The 22,533-nt window shown below is 49.7% G+C and overlaps 9 protein-coding genes across 9 annotated transcripts; 5 read left to right on the plus strand and 4 right to left on the minus strand.

The window, feature by feature from the left end:
• Window positions 1-320: 320 nt before the first annotated feature.
• N0V89_006204 (uncharacterized protein) lies at window positions 321-885 on the minus strand (the record flags this gene model as incomplete). The annotated part of the gene is made up of 2 exons (XM_056214974.1): window positions 321-479; window positions 532-885. 2 exons carry the CDS (start codon window positions 883-885, stop codon window positions 321-323), a joined length of 513 nt encoding a protein of 170 aa, XP_056072241.1.
• Window positions 886-1,532: 647 nt separating this feature from the next.
• Window positions 1,533-3,143, minus strand: N0V89_006205 (uncharacterized protein; the record flags this gene model as incomplete). Its single annotated transcript, XM_056214975.1, has 1 exon — window positions 1,533-3,143. One exon carries the CDS (start codon window positions 3,141-3,143, stop codon window positions 1,533-1,535), a length of 1,611 nt encoding a protein of 536 aa, XP_056072242.1.
• A 1,075-nt stretch (window positions 3,144-4,218) lies between these two features.
• N0V89_006206 (uncharacterized protein) lies at window positions 4,219-5,963 on the plus strand (the record flags this gene model as incomplete). The annotated part of the gene is made up of 2 exons (XM_056214976.1): window positions 4,219-4,885; window positions 4,939-5,963. The coding sequence occupies 2 exons, from the start codon at window positions 4,219-4,221 to the stop codon at window positions 5,961-5,963; spliced, it is 1,692 nt and encodes a 563-aa protein (XP_056072243.1).
• Window positions 5,964-6,868: 905 nt separating this feature from the next.
• N0V89_006207 (uncharacterized protein) lies at window positions 6,869-8,596 on the plus strand (the record flags this gene model as incomplete). Its single annotated transcript, XM_056214977.1, has 1 exon — window positions 6,869-8,596. One exon carries the CDS (start codon window positions 6,869-6,871, stop codon window positions 8,594-8,596), a length of 1,728 nt encoding a protein of 575 aa, XP_056072244.1.
• A 496-nt stretch (window positions 8,597-9,092) lies between these two features.
• On the plus strand, window positions 9,093-11,310 carry N0V89_006208 (uncharacterized protein; the record flags this gene model as incomplete). The annotated part of the gene is made up of 3 exons (XM_056214978.1): window positions 9,093-9,498; window positions 10,511-10,978; window positions 11,030-11,310. 3 exons carry the CDS (start codon window positions 9,093-9,095, stop codon window positions 11,308-11,310), a joined length of 1,155 nt encoding a protein of 384 aa, XP_056072245.1.
• An 898-nt stretch (window positions 11,311-12,208) lies between these two features.
• On the minus strand, window positions 12,209-14,151 carry N0V89_006209 (uncharacterized protein; the record flags this gene model as incomplete). The annotated part of the gene is made up of 6 exons (XM_056214979.1): window positions 12,209-12,643; window positions 12,691-13,421; window positions 13,471-13,553; window positions 13,697-13,810; window positions 13,863-13,933; window positions 13,996-14,151. The coding sequence occupies 6 exons, from the start codon at window positions 14,149-14,151 to the stop codon at window positions 12,209-12,211; spliced, it is 1,590 nt and encodes a 529-aa protein (XP_056072246.1).
• A 3,479-nt stretch (window positions 14,152-17,630) lies between these two features.
• Window positions 17,631-19,655, plus strand: N0V89_006210 (uncharacterized protein; the record flags this gene model as incomplete). The annotated part of the gene is made up of 3 exons (XM_056214980.1): window positions 17,631-17,813; window positions 18,301-18,352; window positions 18,961-19,655. 3 exons carry the CDS (start codon window positions 17,631-17,633, stop codon window positions 19,653-19,655), a joined length of 930 nt encoding a protein of 309 aa, XP_056072247.1.
• Window positions 19,656-20,118: 463 nt separating this feature from the next.
• N0V89_006211 (uncharacterized protein) lies at window positions 20,119-20,691 on the plus strand (the record flags this gene model as incomplete). The annotated part of the gene is made up of 2 exons (XM_056214981.1): window positions 20,119-20,173; window positions 20,222-20,691. The coding sequence occupies 2 exons, from the start codon at window positions 20,119-20,121 to the stop codon at window positions 20,689-20,691; spliced, it is 525 nt and encodes a 174-aa protein (XP_056072248.1).
• Window positions 20,692-21,007: 316 nt separating this feature from the next.
• N0V89_006212 (uncharacterized protein) lies at window positions 21,008-21,810 on the minus strand (the record flags this gene model as incomplete). The annotated part of the gene is made up of 2 exons (XM_056214982.1): window positions 21,008-21,338; window positions 21,389-21,810. 2 exons carry the CDS (start codon window positions 21,808-21,810, stop codon window positions 21,008-21,010), a joined length of 753 nt encoding a protein of 250 aa, XP_056072249.1.
• Window positions 21,811-22,533: the final 723 nt, after the last annotated feature.

A 22,533-nucleotide genomic window follows, 5' to 3' on the forward strand; every position in this document is an offset into this window, starting at 1 on the left:
TTGGCCCACTCTGTATTAGTGATGCTTGTCGTATACCCGCCTTAATCACACGACTCAAGTTGAAGAACGCAATCTGGCAATGAGAATATATCCATGGTCCTAACATACCCATCCACCATCAACGTTGTATACAGCACCTGTTACAAAAGACGCTTCATCGCTCAGTAGGAAAGCAATAACTTGCGCCACCTCAATTGGCTCTGCCCTCCTCTTCTGTGCAGTGATCTGTAAACCCTTTTTGACATGTTCCGGATCTTCACCTTGCGACATTGGCGTGTTGACTGACCCTATGTAAATACCTTAGCATTGATCAGACTATGCTACTTCGGGCCTTGCTCACCAGGAGAAACACAGTTGACTCTGATATGTTGGTTTTCCTTCGCAGCTGTGCGTGTCAAAGAGATCACAGCAGCCTTCGTTGCACAGTATGCCGCATTGCCCGGTGCGCCAAACTGTCCGAACACGCTGGCTGCAGAAACCTAAGGATTCAATTCAGCAGCATTTTATGGACACCGTTGGAAGTCAACTCACGATGCTGCCACCAGGGCCCATAGCATTGAGCTGCGCACGAATGCAGTTGAACACGCCCTTAGTGTTCACTGCGAAAGATCGGTCCCAGTCATCGTCCGAGAGCTCGGCGACCGGGCTGGTCTGGCAGATAATACCAGCCATATTCACTGCACCATCGACTCGACCATACTTCTTCTTGGTGGCAGTGACCCAAGAGCCCACTGAGCTGGGATCTCGAACATCTACCACGGTCCACATGTGTTTAGAAGACTCCGATAAACTTTGCACGGCAGCACGCATTGCATCTTGGTTGATATCCGCCAGGGATATTGTTGCACCGCGAGAGGACAGGAGTTTCGCAGTTGCGAGACCCATTCCAGAAGCAGCACCTGTAATGCAAACCTTGCTTCTATGTCAGCTAAGGCACTTGAACTAGATGAATGTTGAGACAGCTTACTATTTTATTTTGGAACCCAGCCATGACGCTCTGAGTGTTTTCTGTACTGCGAGTGTCCGGCGAAAGGTGGCTCAAGATCGATTGTGTCCTTCTGACAGCTGCCACGAGTATCCACGATCGGTACTGATAGATTAAGTAAACACGCTCTTAATTCGATACACAAATGTGCTGAGATGCTATTGAGATAGCTCGTGAGTGCACGTTGAGTAGCCGGTATAATAGGTGAAAGTTCTTCGGATAGGGGAAAGTCACCCCGGTGATCGAAGGCCGCCCCAGATCGAGCCTAGCTCGAACCCTGTAGTATCATGTGCACATATCTGGTCCACGGGACTGTTGGCTGTGTCCGGAGAAAGTGGAACCAGCATGCAGGCCCATGCAGGAGTGAGCTGTAAAGATTGACCTTGTCAAAGGCGAGTTTTGTACGGTCCAGGGTCGAGCCAGGATCAAAAACCAGGTGGAAGTAATAACTTCACAAAATTCGTACAATCGAGCGCTGAGATGTGTTCATAGCCAGTACATGGGCTAGGTTGGATTCATCAACACTTGTGCTGAAGCCTCGTCCCCCTCAAAAGACATGTCCCTCTCTCTCCAGATCCGCTCGAGGTTGTTCAATGTACCCCCCGAATAAGCGCAGGCCGCTTCGTTCCGCAGCACCCTTCAGCCAAAGTGCGAATGAAGCTTGGACTTCCGGATTGGTAGCCTCTGAGGCTGCAATGAGTACGGGCCATAATAGTCTGGCAGACCCGTAGACTGCACTCGAGTCCGTGGGGTTGCATTTCAAGAGACAGTCGCGTACACGCTCTACTCTCTGTTGAAGTAGGCTCGGGTCCAAATCGTAGATCTTGCGGTAGAAGTAGATTGACAGAGCATTCCTCATAGCATCAAGCATGTTCTCAACAGCTGGATCTGCGCAATGATCAATACTCCGTGGCTGTCGCATCTGTTTGATGCACCTTTCAATTGCTTTAGCGCGGCCTAGGAAGTCTTTTGCGCTGAGATCGTCTGACGCTCCTGCTTGTTGCGCTGTGTCTTTCTCGCGGGCGAGGCGGATTACGAGCGATATCAAGAATAACCATGTCTCCGGGACGCCAAAGATTTCAGGATAGAGGGTCGCGGACCAGACACCTGGATATTCAAGATGAAGATCGTTTTCTCCTTCTTCTTGACCTTTCACACGCTTCATGTCTTGATCGAGGTCGCTCCAAGTCCCAAGGCGGAAGGACATGTTGTCTTGGAAAATAGCCAGTCCACTAGTCTCGACTGCCTCACGAACATGCAGTCGATGACTGGAGTTTATGCTCTCGACGAAGGTGCTCTCGTGTAGGATCCTCTCGAAAGCATAACAATGGTGGAGCAATCGTACCTTCCTTGACTTCTTACGGTTGAGTCCTCGGAGTCGTATAAACTTCTCTGCTTCCAGAAAATAGCATTCCGTTTGGTCGCGATTGCCCGTCACCATCGACACCTGGACAAGCGTGAGGAGTGCCATAAGGATGGATTTATACTTGGCTCTTTTGGGGATATTATATGCCGACTTGAGCATACTTTTGCCAAACTCCCGGGCCTGTTGTTTGTATCTCCTCGCTTGATCAAGCCATATCGAAGACTGTGATAGACCGGCCATACTGAAAGCACTGATAGCAAGTATACCGTAGAACAGACATAGACTCGCACAATCTATGCTCTCTCCAAGAGTGAGGGCCGCAAGGCAATTCTTGGCATGGGGGATGAAGAGTACATGCCACGGAGTTTTGCTATGCCTGAAAGGTGTCAAAAGTTGGAGTACTGCCGTTTGATAGTGTTTCAGTAACATGACAGCATCGCTGGGCACTGTGTTATCAGCAGCGGTGATACCCGAGCCAGGGCCACAGCCTACTGAAGTATTGATTAGAGTGTTAGGGGAACACGAAGGAAAGTGGAAACTTCCTGCATCGGGATGGTATGCAGAAGAATCTAAGCCACTCATCATGCTATCGTCAATGATCTCCTCGATGCGACTGCCATCTAGAGCGATGTCAGATATCTCGAAGAAAGCAGAAGGTGTCTCTTGCATGGACGATTCAAACATGGTGTCAATCCACTGTTGCGTTCTCGGCGAGAAACTTGTGCTCGTAGCGCACATAAGCTCATCATAATGCTGAGGTATGGCCTGCACATCATCGATGACGTCGGCCATTTGCGTATGCGAACTTTGGGCGGGCGAGCTTTGTGCTCCCACCATCGGCAGTACAGACCTGATCCGGAATGCCCCGAAAGGCCCACGTGAGATATGTACATCTCTTGATTCAGAAGAATCTTCGCATTCTTCATCGATCTGTGCAAGATTTCGATTGACCAGCCTTGAAGGTACCGCTGAAGTGAGCCATTCACTCATTGAGATTCGTTCTTGTTCAGTGAGGAGCGGCCGTCGAAAGCGAAGGCTCCCAGCCTCTGGGGCGCCCTCAAAGTCAAAAAAGATAGCTTTTTCGTATCCACCGCATGCGATCCCACTACTTCGGCATGTCGAACACGATGGGCGGCCTTCATCACATTTCATATGTCGGTTTCGGCACTATCCAGTATCAGCAAAGCGCCAAAGGCAGTGAATGTTGGGGACAGACCGTAGCGCATCCGCCGAATGACCGGCTGCGGCCCGTGCAAGGCCCAGCTGCAGGTCCCTCCATGTCAGTGGCCGAGTTAACCTACTCGTAGAGTTGGCAAAGCAGGTTACAGAGGTCGAAGCCATAGTGAAGGCCTCTTGAGATGAACATCGATGGGTCCTGACGGAAGAGGAAAGTTATCGAGAATGGTTCTGCCGTGCATCGGGCCGATGGTACGACGAGCGCTAGCCGTTTCCGCTAGTAGCTTCGTTGACACTTACCCTGAGCACCTTCACGACACTACTATCAACGCCACAATGCACGCGGCTGAGAAACCGCAATTGGAAGTCTGCAGCTATCTGGACTCCTGGGAGATGGACCGGTGGTACGGTTGGCGTTTTGTCATTACCCCATTTTCCCCAGACTTGGCGTGGTGGCTTGCGATAACGAATCTCAAGAGGGCATGCTCAAGGCCAAGATGGTCTCGGCTTGATACGCACAGATACTGCCCATGTGAGATGAATAGAGCTAAGTATGTGAATGACTCAATATAAAGCATGTCCGTTCACATTGAGATTATGACCCTCTGGTTGTTCACTGTTTCCTTAGAATCATCCTCCTATGTTGTTGCACTGTAATACACATTTCCCCCTCAACTACTCGGAGCAAGACATGGCAGAAAAGCATCTGGATAGTAACTTCTCTTCTGAAGAAACAGATCGCAAAACCAAGATGTCAGCCGCCCCTGATCTATCCAAAGTCGAAAGCCACACTGTCGGCGACATCCAGTTCGTTGAATCAGCTGGCACCAAGCGCAACATCAAATCTCGACATGCCCAGATGATAGCCATCGGCGGAACGCTTGGTACAGGTCTTTTCGTCGGCGCCGGGCAGGCACTCGTTATCGGCGGCCCAGCATTTACCTTCATCGCATACTGCCTGACCTCACTTCTCGTCTATTGCGTCGTCTCAGCAATCATGGAAGTCGCTACCTTCCTTCCGCTCTCCGGCTGCTCCATGGCATATTATGCAAATCGATTCGTATCCCCATCGGTGGGATTCGCGCTTGGCTGGCTATACTTTTACTCTTTTGGAATCCTCGTGGCCTACGAGATCACAGCTGCATGCATAGTGATAGGTTTCTGGCCTAATAATATTCATATTGCTGTGTGGATCACAATCATGATGTTGCTCATCATTGGACTCAACCTCTCACCTGTTGGAGTGTACGCTGAGACCGAGTTCTGGTTCGCCGGCATTAAAGTGGTCATGATCACTGGGCTATTGCTCTTGGCCTTCATACTCGCATTGGGAGGTGGTCCAACACACGATCGCTTAGGTATGCCCCTTTCCTCGCCTGTTGCACCGGATCTGTACTGACATCTATGGCAGGCTTCCGATATTGGAACAACCCCGGTGCGACGAAAGAATATATCGTTGGCGGTCCCGGTGGACGCTTCACAGCATTTCTCTACGTCTGGGTATTCTCCGGATTCTCCTTTTACTTCGGCCCCGAACTCATCGTCTTCACAGCCGGCGAAATGCGAAATCCACGCAAGAACCTTCCTAAAGCAGGTCGACGCTTCTTCGGCCGCCTGATGGCTTTTTATGTGCTGGGATCACTAGCAATCGGCGTTATTTGCAGCTCGAATGCAGAAGGTCTCACTTCATCATCAGGAAACGCAAACGCATCGCCATGGGTCATTGCCATCCGCAACGCCAAAATTGAGGCCTTGCCCTCGATCGTTAACGCCGGTATCTTGACGAGTGCTTGGTCTGCGGGCAACGCCTACCTCTACATGTCCAGTCGGGCTTTGTATTCACTGGCTGTTGCTGGGAACGCGCCGAAAATATTCGCTAAGTGCACGGGATACGGTTTGCCCATCTACGCGGTGATAGCAGCATCCTGCTTTGCACCACTAGCATATCTCAACGTGGCCTCCGCAGCCGGCGAAGTTTTCAATTGGTTCATCAGCCTCACGAACACAGCAGGTTATACCAGCTGGATCGTCTGCTGTGTCATACTGCTACGGTTTCGCAAGGCCTGCGCAGCGCAGGGTGTTTCAGTGCCTTATCAGTCGAAGATTCAGCCTTACGGAGCATACATTGGCTTAGTAACTTTTACCTTCTTGCTTCTCATGAATGGCTTCACGCAATTCTATCCGGGCCAATTCACAGCTTCTGGATTTTTAACAACCTATTTGGGAATTCCTCTCTTTCTGGCGCTCTGGCTTGGACACAAGGTCTTCGCTGGTAGACAAGATCCGTGGTTGCAGCATCCACTAGAGACTGATTTGACAACTGGGTTGAGAGAGGTCGAGAATGATGCAGCTATGTGGACTAGACTAGAAGAGATGAAACATGGAGCAGCTGGGAACAATAAGTGGGTGAAGAAGTTATCCGTCTTATGGGGTTAGAAGCTGGAGGGAACCCTTGGTGTCCTGCACTTTTCGGTCGCAATTTACACCTCAGTCGCAGAGAGATGCAGGCCTAGACTATCCGTCAATGTACTATTTACCTACATTCGTTCCGTTTGCGTATGCATGGGTACAGTTGACTGAACTGCAAGATATGGGATAGTTTCATTGTTCAATTGGCATTGTGCACGTGATTGAATTATAATCAGATGAAGACTGTCCCTCTATTCAACGATAGAAGACGCGATGACAGAAGAATCAGCTACGTTGACTGTTTGGGTCGTAGCATTAGCGAAGGCTATAGTTATCGTTAGTTATCGTCAGGTAAATAGTCGGTGGCGTACGGAACAAAAGAAGAGACTGCAAGCGCTTTCAGGTTCCGTGATTGGCGTCGCTCATGACGAGGGAAAACTCCACTTGATACGGAGAGTGATTGAGATTGACAGGTAACCACGAGAACCCTCGCCTTGTGGAAATTTGGCACGGGTTCAGGGTTTCGTCAAAACGGAAGGTGACCCCGACGCCTGCAGCGCTAGAGCCGAGCAGCCGATTACAACCGCCTGATTACAGGCATGAATCGAGCATATATTTTGGACGACCCACTTTGACCCCGCGTCTAGATGCGAGTCAGACGTCCACAATCCCCTACTACGATAACGGCCTGAATAGTGGAATGGCAGTGGCGAGAAGTGGCGATGGACGTGGGAAAGTCATGCAGACACCTTCTTCCAACACAAAACAGCTTCTGGAACTTTGCAGAAGAAGACGAAGAAGAAGATCCCAATGGCTCATATTTAGCCTCGTTCAACATATGGTACCGCTGTTAAGAGCAATACTTTGGGCTTTCCCATCAACTAGCCGTCTGCTTTCCTTTTCCCTTTCGTTGCGACTACCTTACACACAAGATGGCATCGTTCGCTCATCAATCCAGTCCAACTTACGATGTGTTGATCATTGGAGCGGGTCTTTCTGGTGTCTACAGTCTCTACGAAATTCGAAGACGCTTTCCGTCGTGGCGCATCAAAGTCATCGAAGCGGGTAACGATGTTGGTGGTGTCTGGTACTGGAACAGCTATCCCGGATGCCAGATTGATACCGAGTCTCTTTCTTACTGCTATTCTTTCGATGAAGAGCTTCTGGAAGAATGGAACTGGAAAGATGCCTTCGCCTTCCAGCCTGATACGCACAAGTACATCCAGCGCGTTGCTGAAAAGCATAACCTGTACAAAGACATTCAATTCAACACTCGAATCAAGTCCGCACACTGGAACGACAAGTCCCATACCTGGACCTTTGTTGATGAGAACGGCAAGCCATACTCGACCAGGTTCTTCGTGAGCTGTCTTGGATTTCTCTCTAACCCGACCTTGCCTGCTATACCAGGAATTGAGAACTTCCGAGGCCAGTCTTTCCACACGTCGCGATGGCCTAAGGACATCAATATACAGCGAGATTTCGCAAACAAACGTATTGGCGTCATCGGGACAGGAGCCACAGGGATTCAAACGATCACTGCGCTTTCGAAGGTTGACAACATTGGCTCATTGAGCGTTTTCCAACGCACGGCAAACTGGTCTGCTCCGCTTCGAAATACCAAAATAACACCCTATGAGATGGAGGGATACAAAGGAAAATACGCCGAGCTCTTCCAAAAATGCGCGGATACGCCTTCAGGCTTCATGCACCAAGCAGACCCGCGCAAGTCTGCTGACGTAACAGACGAAGAGCGACAAGCATTATGGGAAAAGCTGTACAATGAGCCAGGATTCAGCAAGTGGCTAGGTGTCTTCAAGGATACATATACCGACCGACAAGCGAACGAGCTCTATTCCAAATTCATGGCTTCGAAACTTCGAGCGCGAGTGCATGATGCAGAGACCGCTGACAGCTTGATTCCGAAGCATGGGTATGGAACCCGACGAGTACCACTTGAAAGCGGGTACTACGAGGCTTTCAACAAATCACACATCAACCTTGTTGACCTACAGAAGACTCCAATAACTCGAGTGACGGAGAATGGCATCGAAACAGGTGATGGCAAGCATCATGTTCTCGACATCCTTATTTACGCCACTGGCTTCGATGCTATCACTGGGGCTTTCAACGCCATTGAGTGGCATGCCAAAGATGACCGTCCTCTTATCGCAAGCAGCTCAGAAAGCACTAAGCAACCAATCTGGCCCGATCATCGACCTAGCACATTCCTGGGCATTCACATTCCCGCACTACCGAACACCTTCATGGTACTCGGACCGCATCAACCCTTTGGAAATGCAACCCGTAGCATTGAGCATACTGTTGGCGTTGTTGCCGACTTATTGCAGTTCTGCCAGGCCAAAGGTATCACGCGTGTTGAGACAACAGATGACGCCGTGGAAAAGTGGACGGAGCACGTTGTTGCCTGTAGTCAGGGCTCAATGATCAACGAGGTCGACAGCTGGATGACTGGTGTTAACAAGAATGTCAAAGGGAAAACCGTGAGGAGTGTGGCTAGGTATACTGGTAGTGTTCAAGAGTACAAGAGATGGTGTCGAGAATGCAGGGATTCGGGTTACCAAGGGCTAATGTTCGCTTCCAAGGTGGAACAGAACGTTGTAAATCCGTCCGGTTCGATGCTTAGAGCTTCATTGTAAAATTTACGGAGTTTCCGCATTGCTGGAGCCCAATAGAGTAGCTTGTAGATATTTCAAAGCTTTGCCTTAAATCTCATTTTTCGTATGTTGCAAATCCCTATTTGGCCCTCTTAACCGGTAGATGCAAATATTCGCAATTTGCATCGACGACTACAATTCAACTTGATATCTAGCATACCTGTTGTAGCTTGACTAAGGTGTGGAAGCGGGGTAGGGCGCACTAGACTAGACTTTCAAGGCTGCTTTGCTGACCACACATCTACCCTGGAGTTAGCGGACAAAAGTTTCGTCCTTAGCAGGTCTGTGCTAACGTTATGCATAACGATCATCAAAGATGAGTAAAGGAAGAGCTCTCCAATGAATGACCCTGCACCTTTCCGCACTCTTAGCGAGCTCAACAGAGATGTAGTATATATAGATGTCGGTCCCTCGGCTAATCCTTGAGCCTCACCACACGGAAGGAAAATCATACCAAAGCCGTATTCACTTATCACCAATGGCACAATCAGCCCCCACTCAGCCGTCAGGTTCCCGCTACTGCATCATAGCTTTCCTGAACAAAGTTCCTTCTCTCACTCTCGACGAGTTCCGCGATTACTACGAAAACAAGCATATTCCGCTCGTGCGACAACATCTCAAGGCTGCGGGTGCGCCTCTGCCTCTCGTGTATGTCCGCCGATACCTCGATCCGAAAAACCCGGTTGTCCCTAGCGGTCAGGGTGTTGGGTTCGACTGCGTGACCGAGCTGCAGTTCGCTAGCAAAGAAGATTTCGAAAAGTACTGGGTGGCTCCGTTGATGGTAGGAGAAGGTGGGAAAATAATGGGAGAGGATGAGGCGAGATTTATGGTCCGAGAAAAGACGCTTGCGTACGTGTTTGAAATGCAACAGACTCAGGCTGAAGGTGTCTAAATAGAGTAATTGTGAGCGTGTAGCTCGTCAAATTTGCCCTTTGATTTCCGCTGAGGCTTTCCCTTTGCTCGTTATTGGCGTTATTTCTTAGAAAATACAAGTCGCTAAAGATTGTGGCAGCTGCAGGAAGTCGAACATGCATGGTCTTCCCTTGCCGGCTCTTTCCAAAACGACACGACTGCAACGCGGATGTCTGCAACGCGAACGTAGGCAGATATGCTTTCGATAGATTGAGGCTCTCTTCACATGCTGCTGTAACCGTTAACACTTAGTAATTGAGTAGCCATCACGTCCGGTCTTATCTCGCAATACTCTCTCTGTGCAGAGCCGAACTCCTCCGCACCCTATCGCATGCGTGCTTCCAAAGGCTTATCCTTGTGCGACAGCCCACTGCAGGAACCCCGCTCGAGAACCCAATCGGCCGTACAAGGCTATCTAGAGCTGCGTCGACGAGCCTATCAATATCTTCTGCACCCCTCATTCAGCTTGAAATTGGCAACTGACTAGAACTTGCATCATTCGGCTGGCTTCGAGCGAGAAATATTTACGTATGCCTTTCCTCTTCCCCAACCTCATCGCTTCCATTAGGATTTTTGGAAGGTAGCATGGTTAAAAACGAAAGTTCTGTTGTTGCACTGGCCGAAGACCAGATCGCCAATCGCACAGCTCCCAATGCTCTTCCAGCAAAGTATCAAGGCACCGCCGCAGATCGTCATGACATGCTCATACTGGGCAAGACTCAGCAGCTTAAGCGTAATTTTGATCTGATTTCCATGCTTGGCTTCTCTTCAACCGCAGTCATCAGCTGGGAAATCATACCTGTCTTCCTTGTCTGGAATCTCATAGACGGAGGGACGCCGACAGTGTTTTGGGGACTGATCATCGGCGCCATTGGAATGTCTTTCGTATATGCCAGCCTTGCGGAAATGGCGAGTATGTGCCCGACTGCTGGTGGTAAAGATCTCTTCACTATACACGAAGCAGCTTTTGCTAAGCAGACATAGGTCAATACCATTGGGTATCTGAATTCGCCCCACCCAGCTTTCAGAAAGGCCTCAGCTACTGTGTCGGCTGGCTGACCGCAATCGCATGGCAAGTGTACCTGGCAGGTGCCTGCTTCATTGTTGGTTCACTCGTACAAGGGCTCATTGCGCTAAATAATCCGAACTATGTCTATCATCGATGGCACGGGACGCTGTTGACTGTCGCTGTTGTCGCACTATCAGCAGTTTACAATGTAGTCCTCGCTAAACGACTGCCTATTCTCGGTCAACTGCTCCTCGTCTGTCAAGTCGTTGGCTTGTTCGCTACTGTCATCCCTCTCTGGGTGAAGGGGCCGAAAGGCCAAGCATCTCAAGTACTTTTTCAAGTGGAAGACAATGGCGGATGGGGCAACAAGGGATTGTCGGCAATGATTGGACTTGCACCCATCGTTGGTGTGCTCAATGGATATGATTGCATTGCACATATGTGTAAGTACAGCACGCTAATTTGCATGAGACGCACTAATATGTCTTCAATAGCCGAAGAGATCAACGACGCATCAAGAGTGTTACCAATAGCCATGATTTTTAGTGTGTCGCTCAACATAGTCCTGTTCCTGATAATGGGCATCACATTGATCTTTTGCCTGGGAGACCTCGACAGCGTTATCAACACGAACACTGGCCAGCCCTTCATCCAGATTTACTATAATGCAACGCAAAGTCATAGCGGAACAAGTGTCATGGTAGGAGTTTCAGTAATACTTATCGTTTTCTGTGGCGTCAACGAAGTGGCTACCTCTTCTCGCCAAATTTGGTAGGTGTAATGCGGAAATAGCATCCCATTCTTCGTCATTAATCCCCTCCCCAAAATCACTCACTAGCCGTTGACTAACTACTGGTAGGGCTTTCGCTAGGGACGGTGGCCTTCCTGGCTGGCGCTGGTTATCCTATGTTTCACCCAAGCTCAACATCCCTGTTCGCGCGATTGGCGTTACATTCACCATCAGCTGCCTACTTTCGCTGGTTAACCTAGGATCCTCTGTAGCATTGAACGCTATCAATTCCCTTGGCAGTGTCGCTGTCCTCTTTTCGTATTGGGTCACTATATCCTGTTTAGTCTGGCGAAGGGTACGTGGAGCGCCTTTACCAGCGCGAAGATGGAGCCTAGGGAAGTATGGGCTCGTAATCAACATTGTCGCTTTAGTGTTTCTAGTGCCGATCATCTTCTTTTTCTTTTGGCCGCTAGCGCAGCCAGTCACGCCCGTCAATTTGAACTGGAGTTCTGTCATGTTTTGTGGTATACTTCTCGTCGCGGCAGCATATTACTTTGTGCGGGCGAGGCATGAATATACAGGACCGGTGGCTCAGGTAAGAAGGGAGCAAATCTGAACAACAAGGCATGTAGATAATCCTCGTAGCTTTTTGCGAGACGCCATTATGCTGTCTATAAACATGCTTTTAATTTATGGACGAATTGGGCATTTGGCATGCATGCATCTACGTATGAAGCTGAGCCAAAGAAGTTTTTCTGAAACATATTCCTCATTGCTTGCCCAGATCATTTCCTCAGTAACACCAATGAATCTCTCTCGTACTCCAATAATATAATGTAGGCATTTGAGAACGTTCAGAATATAGACCCAGCAAATCATCAGCCATCTAGGCCAGAGCCTATCTTCCGCAGCCTGGCACAAAGCAATCCCTCACGACGTCGTTTCATACCTCTTTCACATACGCTACAGGCCCGAGATATCTGTGTCTTGCAGCCAGCCAGTACCATACCAGAGCGAATGTCAACAGGCCGCTGAACATCACACAGCTCCAGTTCATGCTCTCCGCCGTCGGATTTGGCGCAGCAGGGAAAAACAAGAATACCGATACCAGGGCTAGGAAGCACAGCGCGACCGCGTTGATGAACATCCCAGCTTGGCCTAAGCTAAATCTCGCTTGAAGGAGGTCCTGAGGAGCTTGTAGACGTTTGGCCATAACGCAAGATATTGCAATAAGGTAAGAGAAGACGAGTCCCAGCTGGCCCAAGGAAGTAATGACGTTGAAAGCGATTGACGATCCCAAAATTATGAGAGACAGGAGGGTAGTAATGAAAAAGGTCGCCAGAAGAGCATTGACAGGGAGGTAATAACTTGGATGTATCTGTAGCACGGTCAGGATTATATCAATCACTAAGGGGATGGACTTACGTATGCGAGCCAATCTGAGAAAGGAAGTCCTTTGTCTCTCGCCAGCGCGAACAGCTGGCGAGACACCGTCATGATGCCATAACTCGAGCAAAACAATAACAGAACACACACTACTGTTACCATGACGGACGTTGCGGCTCGAGATCCTGTAGCATTGAACATGATCTGGATCCATGGTTGGCCGTAGGTCGTGGCCAGGATTGCGGAGACATCATCTCCCAGTGATGACATGACAGTGACTGCCATGATGAAACCGATGGTGTAATTGAGGGTAGCAGTTGCCACCATAGCTCGTGGAAGGACCCATGCTGCATCCACGGTCTCCTCCGATAGATGACAGGAAGAATCAGAGCCTATCAAGGTGACGACTGGTCCGAGAAGGCCAACTAGGGTGCTCAATCCAACGTTGCCCCAACCACTGTTGTCCTCGAACTTCGTCCAGACATCTTTGGTATTTGTGTGGGGAGCCATGACCCACAAAACGACCACGAAGGAGAGGAACCCGACGACGTACAACACTATCACAATGCCTTCTACTAGGGGAAGCTTTTTGGTGACGAGAGTATTCCAGATGATCGCAAATACCATGACTGCGATACAAAACAATGTGCTATGCCATGGTCTGATGATGTAGTTTGGCACGTTTAATGCTATCAGGCCTTGCAACTGTTGGGTCGCTGCGAGTGCGGTGGTTCCCATCGCACATTGCCACCCAATAGCACACATCCAGCCTAAAAGGAGATATCAGCTCGGAAACTTGTGTAGCAGGGTATTTCCTACCAACCAGGTAGCTGAGGAGCTTCTGATGTCTCTTTGGAGCCAACTCAGAAACCCAGTGATACTGGCCGCCTGAGATTGGCATCCTGCAAGTGCCCATGTCAGCGGAACACATGGACAATCAAACGATACAAATCGAGTCAGCAGGGCTTGCGTGATTTGTGTGCTTTCAGTAACGCAGTATACACAGCTCTGTATGGCGGTGCCTCAGGATGGTAGCGTCGCTTACATAGATGCCATTTCAGCCATCGAGAGAGTAACAGACAACATGCCGAAACACACGACGAGGAACATCCATATACCACCAGCTGGACCGCCATTGCTCAGAGAGATACCAATGATGCTGCGAATGGGTCAGCAAGTTTCGCGCCTCCTCATAGAACGGTTCAACGCACACTAGTGCGAACTCCCATGTGCTGCCTAGAATGGCTGCTATACTAAAAATCTGAAAGAATTGGAAGTTCCTCTGTTCGATACATGTGAGCTGAGGCGTCGCATGATGACGGAATTGAACGGATAGACACGAACACTTAGCTGCTGTAGCTTGCCCATGCGATTCATGTCTTTCTTATCGTACTGAGTGCCATGTTTCTCGCAGACGGCGGTATCATTGGCAGCCTCCACATTTTCATATGTCTGGAGCTCAAGTACGCCACTTGATGAATTTTCTTTCATGTCAAGCATAATTTCGGTAGCTTTGCTAAGGTTTGTAGAGTCTATGTGGCAAGCGATGCAGCGGTGCGGCTTCGAGCGTTGAAGAACCCGTGGTGGGGCATGTTGCGACGCATGATAAGAAATATACGGAGACCACTCCTCTCACCGTTCAGCTTGGCTAAAAGATCTTCGCGCGTAGTGAGTGGAGCGTCGAGCATGCAGCTCCCAGCATGCCCAGCATGCCCTTTTTTTTGCTGTGTGTGCGACTGGTTCTCATTGATCCAGTCAGCCCTGTGTACAACGGGGCGTAGGAGTCCGCGTAGTACCATGCGCGCTGATCACTTCTGATAAAACGGGTTACCAAAGCAAGGCATCGCTGGTCCTGCCGTCTGTAGAATTAGGCTGGGAAACTTTGGAAGTAACGAGTGAAGGAAGAGAGAAGTAGAGAAGTAGAGAAGTAACGACCGCGTATTGTTGGAATCAGCCCCACTTGAGTTCCTAACATGCAGCTGCACAAACAGCATTGGCCATCTGCAAGGATTACATCACGTCCAACTAAAGCACCTGCGACGGCTGCAACACTTTCGTCCTTAAGTGCCTGAGCCGCATCTTCCACAAGGACCCGAAATTTATTATAACAGTAGACGAGCTGGAGCCAAAATTTATGTCTTCCCTATTATGTCCTTCTTCAGGCGCACCTCAAACCTGCCGTTGTTTTAGCTAGAAATGATATACTAACAGGGAAGACCTAAAAACCGGTTAACAAACTTCCATTCTGAAAAAGCTTGATGAATCCGCCAGGTAGAAGGAAACAGTACGTTTCCCTGTACGAGACTCAAGTAATCGCTTGATCTCCCCAGGAAAACCAGTCGAATGTAGGGTCCAGAAATAAGTCGTCGGGTAAGGGTATCAGGCCTTCTAGTGAGGCATTGAAGGTCGCATCTGTAGATGTACTCGGCATATCAAAAGTCTCAATGGTTTGCGATGTATCGGCATGCACTTGCGCTTGGGTGGCATCACCTGTGTGATTGGATGCGGCCACTCGCTGCTGTCGCACCGGAGAAGTCGAATGATATATGGCGCTCACATGGTAGATGATTCTTTCTGTGATGTTCTTCAGTTTTCCGCCGACAATGACATTGCGCGACTGGAGTTTTTCGAGGAATCTTGGAACGTTGTTCAAGATCTGTCAAATGTAAGCAGTGGGCTTAGCCTGTGACCACGCTCAAATCCGTGCGATAGAGAGCTGGACACTGTCTCGAGAACGATGGGGGTATAGAAGTACGCTATAAGATCTCATACCCGTGAGCCAACCGTACCAAGGCGGCCACTTACCTCAAGAATCCGTTCGCCTTCGTCATTTTCAGCTACACCCTTGTGTAGAAGCTGACCCCACAGTGTACCAAATGCTATCATAGGATAATGCAGCCACTCCCATAGCATACAACTGTGCGTCGTTTTAGCATCGTCCGATATTAGTGCACCAAGATGAGGAAGCAGAGTCAGCAGCTTCTGCGCGGGTACAATGCACTGTGTCCTTAGATCTTTCGAGGCAACCGTGAGTAGCACATCCAAGTAATAATAGTGTAGTCGCAAACTTTGCAATCGAAGATCGACGGACATTTGCCCACCGCCACTAAGAAGGGGCTTCTCCACTAAGGCAGACGCCTCGAGAACCTGTCAAGACTGTGAGGGCCTGGCGTGCCTATGAGAATTGGTAACGTGCCTTTACTGCTTCGCCGTACCACGACTTCAGATCTTTGCGAACCTTGACTACATTTTGGGTTTCTTGGCCGGGTAAGCAATGCCAGACTTCAATCTGAACGCGTGATAGCAGATACATCTGCTGATCGAAATGTGCTTCAAACAGTATTGGCATACCATCGGTTGAGTAACGAGGTCGAGTGGATAAGAGTTGCTCCAATGTTGGCAGTGGCACCGCCTTCATCAAATCACGTTGAAAGATCGGTGATCGGCTTAGGATAAGTGCTAGCGTTTTATCCAAGGCGTTCAGACGCCAGAAAAGTGCGTCGCGCTGATTCTTAGTAGTAGGGTCAACGTGAGCATGTGTGCCTACGACATTAGTGTTAGAACAGTCCATGCGCCGTTGTGAATAGTACTATGATCGGCTCACCTATACCCAATGCTATGAGCATTGTACAAGCCTTGCTGACCAACGTCCAACAAGCATAAGGCGCCAAATACTTCTCGGCATGCAAGGTCATTGTGACTAAGGCTTGGATGTTTAGGAAGCTAGGCTCAAGGAGTAACCTGACGTCGTTGAAAGCAAGCCAGAGATTGCTCCTTAATTCCGCAGTATGAGCTGAAGATGTGGTTCCATCGAGGCTACTCAAAGCGACGCTGTAAAATATGACCAACCATGCCCGCTCGCCGATCTGGTCCGGTCTTGATGCCTTCAAAGTGCCCAGCACATCCGGAGGAACAGGACTAATGGCGAATGGGCTTTGACTGACAGCAGTGCACATTTCTATGCACATGTCAGCGAGGCATCTCAACAAGGGATGCGGAGCTCACTGTCAACCCAAATTTGCTGTCGGCCCTCGTCAAATGAATGATAATGGGTTTGTGCGTTTTTAGCTAGCTCATCGAAAATGCTGGGATCTCAACCTAAATTGGCTAATGAATCATATTGTGATGGGCGCGCTGACCTTGCCAGATAGTGTGGTACTCGCTCATCAGCCCTGCAAGATCCTGGAGTGAGATATGCTCCCTGCCAACCAGTCTTTGTAACCTCTCGGTTACCGTAGCCTAAGCTCAAACGTCAGCATTAGCGCGTCCAAATGATCTTGGTTGACTCGAGAGGAGGGGCTCCTCATTACTGAGAGCGCACGTACTTGAGCAGGACCCGATGCGGATATCGGTCTTTGGTAAGGACTGCGTGATCCTGCAGCGGAAGTTGCCTCGGTAGCAGAAGGGCTAGCTTTACGCTTTCTGTTCCGTCGAAGTACGCCGGAACGTGAGTAGATGCAGGTAATTGCTTGAACCTTGCATCGAGAACACTCTGCCAGCTCTCGCGTGCAAGCCATCTTCCGAGAACGACAGGCGTCGCACGCGTAATCAGCGTGAGCTTCGGTACTCATGGCTGTGGTTAAAAAGAAACAAGGCCAACACGAATGTGGTTTTGACCATGAAAACTGATCTTCGACAAGAGTCAATTTGCGTTATAGGGGATGAAGTACAATATCGAGCATGTTCAATGAAAAGATTGGAGGGTGGGGATGAAGGGAGGCGTCACAACGCGGAACTTGTGTCGGAGGTTACAACCTGCGTAACTTCCGACAACCCGTTGGGCTTAGCGCGGCTTCATTCGTCCGAAACTGACCTCCACATTTTCCATATGCTCCGTAACCTACGTCTATATTCCGCGCGTGTGTTATTAAAAGTCTCAACGTCCATAGATATGATGGCATCAATACTTCAAGTTAAATTCTACACTCCCTGTCTTCACTTTCTATTTGCTCATACGAAAAACTCCTACACAATACAGCATGCGCAAGGCAACTCCATCAGATACAGACCAGTCTATCACCCGGAAGATCGATAATACAAGCAACGATGTACAGGCGCAAGAAGACAACAAGCCCACCTTCGATCTGAAAATCATTCTACTTCTGACTTCAGTGTTCCTGTGCGTATTCCTTGTCGGCCTAGACCGAACAATCGTGTCAACAGTGAGCAATCCCTTCACCATCCTTTCAAATACTTACCTCATTTCCTAGGCGATTCCTAGCATCAGCAACGACTTTAACGCCCTGCATGATGTGGGTTGGTATGGCAGCGCTTATACCCTCACCAACTGCTGTTTCCAACTCCTCTTCGGCAAGTTATACACGTTCTTCCCTACGAAGATTGTTCTTCTTGCAAGCGTTCTCCTCTTTGAGATCGCTTCTACCATTTGTGGTGCAGCTCCGAACTCGATAGCTTTCATCGTCGGCCGAGCGATCGCAGGTGTCGGAGCGGCTGGCGTGATGGCTGGTAATGTAAGTCTTCGACCTATCTGAGTCTACGCATTGGTGATCTCTCAATTGATCAATCAATAATATGTTTCCAAGCTTCATAAAACAGGTATCGCTTTTTTAGCTACTTCTCGCTGACAATTGCGTACAGATTGTGTGTATAGTTCACACTGTCCCACTAGCCAAACGACCTGCGCTGCAGGGCTTGATGAGCGCCATCATGGGTGTCGCTACCGTCACTGGTCCATTGATCGGTGGTGCTTTCACTTCACACGTCACCTGGAGGTGGTATGTTGTCCAAAGATGCGTTATACCCCTGTCAAAATACGGAGACTCACTACAACAGGTGTTTCTATATAAATCTACCTGTAGGAGGGATAGCACTCCTCGCGATCTTTCTTTTCCTAAACTTGCCCGACAATGAGCAAACCAAGCTCCCAATGACGCAAAAGTTCGCTCAGGTCGATTTACCAGGCTCTGTGTTCCTTCTCCCGGGTATAGTGTGCTTGCTTTTAGCACTCCAGTGGGGCGGACAAACTTATCCTGTATGTAACGCGCCGGGCCATTTGCGTTGAACCACCTAACAGTATCTAGTGGAGTGACAGTCGCATAGTCGTTCTCCTTGTACTCCAAGGTGTACTGCTACTCGGCTTCGTCGCTGTACAGATCTGTCTTCCGAGAACAGCAACAGTGCCTCCGCGCCTGTTCAAGTACCGCAGTCTTGTGTCTGCTCTATGGGCTTCAATCTGTATTGGCGCGTCGCAATACATCTTTAGTAAGATAACTCGTCTCCCCGGTGCCAACTCCGCACCTCTGCCTTTGCATTGTCTATCTTGCATCATTCCACTGACTTCTCCAATAGTCTACTACCTTCCCCTCTGGTTCCAATCCGTCAAGCACGTCTCCGCCGTCTCCTCAGGTATCCGCCTTCTCCCACTCATGCTCTCTACGATCGTCGGCGCCATAAGCGGAGGCATCATAAACCAGAAAATCGGATACTACACACCATTAGCAATCATGGGGGCGTGCTTGATGTCAATCGGAGCCGGCCTCCTCACCACGTTACAAGTTGACACAGGTGCAAGCAAGTGGATTGGATACCAGGTCTTATATGGTCTCGGCGTAGGCTACTGTTTCCAATCGCCTATGCTTGCCGCGCAAACGGTTCTTCCGAAGCAGGAGGTGCCTATGGGTCTCGCATTGATCTTGTTTGGTCAGTTGCTCGGCGCTTCTATCTTTGTGTCGGTTGGTGAAAATGTACTCTCCAATCAACTGTTGCAGAGGCTATCTTGGATCCCAGGGTTTGATAGGGCCGTTATCACATCTGGTGGCGCGACAACCTTTCTTGATGCTCTGCCTGCGGAATATCACGAGACGGCATTGGTGCGATATAATGAGTCACTCAGGAAGGTGTTCCAGATCGGATTGATCATTGCGTGTCTTGCCGTGCTCGGCGTTGCTTCGCTGGAATGGAAGAGTGTGAAGAAACCACAAGAAGGTGCTTCAAAAGAGCAAGATCGCAAGGAGGGTGACGAGGCGGAGAAGACGAGCGCCTGAGAAGATACATGACTAGGCCTTGATTTCCAGCATAGGTATCGCATTCTGCTATCACTCAGGGATAAAACACTAGAAGTTTCCAAGTAATCAGTCCAGCATTTAGATAGACCTCAATAGCAGAGGTGCACTTCAAATCCACATATCTCTTTAGACAAGCAAGAATCGATATAGTAATTCATAGAAAGGTCCCCAGCGGCCCAATAGAGTCTAGCTTCGGGGCCAAAAAAAAACGCTAGTGTTACTCGATGGGTGCTGGTTTTTGCGAGGCTGACGAGCTGAACGAAACGATCAAATCTGACGTAAGAAACCATAAGGACTTATGTCGCCAATGCGCCGCACAACAATGTCGTATAATTGCACATCGACACTTCGCGACTGTACTTGACCATACTTCGACAATTAGCTCCCTGTTATTCACAAAGCACGTCGACAACTAGTCGAGAAACGTCTCCGACCCTACAACATGCCCTCCCACACACTTCCCATCATCGCCATCATAACAGGCACATTCCTCTCCGGTAAACTCTTCCTTTCTCCTCATCCCCACCCACTAACCCATCACACAGGCGCCTCCCTCTCCAACTCCTGGTTCTCCCTGCCCATCCTCATCAAGACACTCTCCCCATTAAACGTAGGAAATAAACTGCAACACTTCTCCCTCATGCAAGCCTACGCAGACCCCATCTTCCCTCTTACTGCTATCACGACCTCGCTGCTGCACTGGACGTGTTCCTACCGCCGATGGGCGAGCGACGGTGGGGCGTGGGAAGGTTTCGCATGGGCAGGGGCGGCGACGTTCTGCATGATTCCGTACTCGCTTGTGGTGGTGTTTCCGACGGTGTGGAAGATCGAGGCGGTGCAGAGGAAAGTGGAAAAGACCGAATCGGATGGGGAGGATAAGTGGATGGATGCAGAGGTAGAGGAGGCGAGAGTGCTGCTACAGAGGTGGAATGCGCAGCATGTAGTGAGGGGGTTTATGCCCTTGATAGGGGCCTTGATTGGTGTGAGGGCATTGTCGGGGGAGTTGGGCGCTTGAACGTTTGGAAGGAATTGTTCAGTGGGGTGAAGCAGGACTGGTCATGCAAATTGGAATAGAATGAGTGATGAAGCCAAGAGTAGGTTCAGTTCGTGTTGTACGATTTGAGGAACGGCAGCTCACGATGGGAGCTTCATGTTATCGTAACATCAAGCGAAAGGGCACTTGAGAAACAGAACATAATCCCGACACCAGACAAAGCTTGTCACGCTGAGGAAGACCAGAGCCATTGCGTAATCGAATAACGCGTAAACTGCGTTGTCTCACAATCCCAACCAAGAAGCAGCCCGCTTCGCAAGATTCCCTACACCAAGTGTTAGCTCTGTCGTTGCTCATTGAGTGTATCATACTTACTCAGTACGAGGCCCGAATTGAGATCGGCAGCAGATAGCTCGAGCTCTGCCGTGGCACCTTGCGCAGTGTTTCCATCGGCATTAGGAGCGTCGATGTATTTCATGCAGCCGTATGCCTTGATCCACAAGTAACGGTTGTTCGAGGTATCTTTGTTCTGCATCGGGAAGTTCCGATTCTCTATAGAATACTGGTCACCATCCTTCGACTTCATGTCCAAGTCCGTGAGGAAGGTGTGCGATATGTTGAATTTAGCGTTGCCTGTCCCACCCTTGCTCGGATCGCAGTCGAAGTTACTGAGAGCGTTAGTTCCGCGGATCTACCTAATCGATCCAAAAACGCTTACTTGTAGAAGAAACAGATGAACTGGGGAACAGTGGGAACATCAGACTTGTGTTCTGCGTGGTCCATGTGAGCATAATGAATGGTAGGTTCTTGTCCCTCGGTGTATCCGTTGGATCCATTGAAGCCCTGGCACCACGGATGTGGGTGGCCGTTGGCCTCGATGGGTTCTTGCAATTTCTCGAATTTGCCGTCCCCCGAAATGCTTGTCGAGTATCCGCCAAAGGTGAACATCTTTTGTCCGTCGCGTTTCTGCTTCATATGGCCAGGAGGAGGGTGCTCGAGCTTCGGAGCCCGACCCTCGAGCCAGTTCTGGTAGATCTTCGTAGTAATACCGTCGCCGCCATCTGGTATCATGGAGACCGCGGCGGAAGTGGCGATTGTGCACAGCAAGGCAAGTCCGGCGAGGAATTCGAAGAGACGCATCGTGAGTGCGCGTTCTGGATTAGAGCGGTGTTATCGTACGCTCTTCTGGGATGGAGTCAACGTCGAGGCTAAGGCTGTGAGCGGTCGCAAGTGCTGAGCTCAAAAACGACCTTGCGGTCGCCGGGGTTATATAAATCTGGGGGTCGCACTAGTCCAGATAAGGGGGGCTTTCTTTCACTTGGGGCAGGCGCAACAGGCAAGAGCAGGAAAGCACGGAACGCAGAAATCATTTGCTTATATAACGAGTTCTCCAATCCTGAGAATCGTGTGACGTCAGAGGAAGTAACAATTACGAAACCAACTGTTCAAAATGCTTGCTCATGTACTTACGCACAACTCCCGCGCTCACCACCATCATCAGCGCTTCCAATTCTCTCTATTCCAACACTCATACTCCGCGACCCTCAATCCCCGAAAGTCGCCAACACTCGGTCCCTCGACTTCTTTCCACAGATACGCGGCACTACAAGGCTTTGCCATTTCGCTACCACTGTCCAGCATCAGCTCAGTCTTTCGTCATCTCCCCACCTGGCCTCTTCGCAAAACCGAGGCACTCACAAATACAACCGGCAAGCGCAGAACTCGACGATATTCCAGCTCTTGGGGTCAATTTGCCGACCGTGCGCGACGAGCGGCTGGCACTCTCCACGACCAGCGTTGTGGAGCATGTAAGTCTGATTCTGGAGAGTGGTGATGGTGCCACAGGCTGGAAAGCTTGGGTTG

This window comes from Didymosphaeria variabile (genome assembly GCF_027946475.1).
Source record: "Didymosphaeria variabile strain IMI 356815 chromosome Unknown scaffold_4, whole genome shotgun sequence".
Taxonomy (NCBI): domain Eukaryota; kingdom Fungi; phylum Ascomycota; class Dothideomycetes; order Pleosporales; family Didymosphaeriaceae; genus Didymosphaeria; species Didymosphaeria variabile.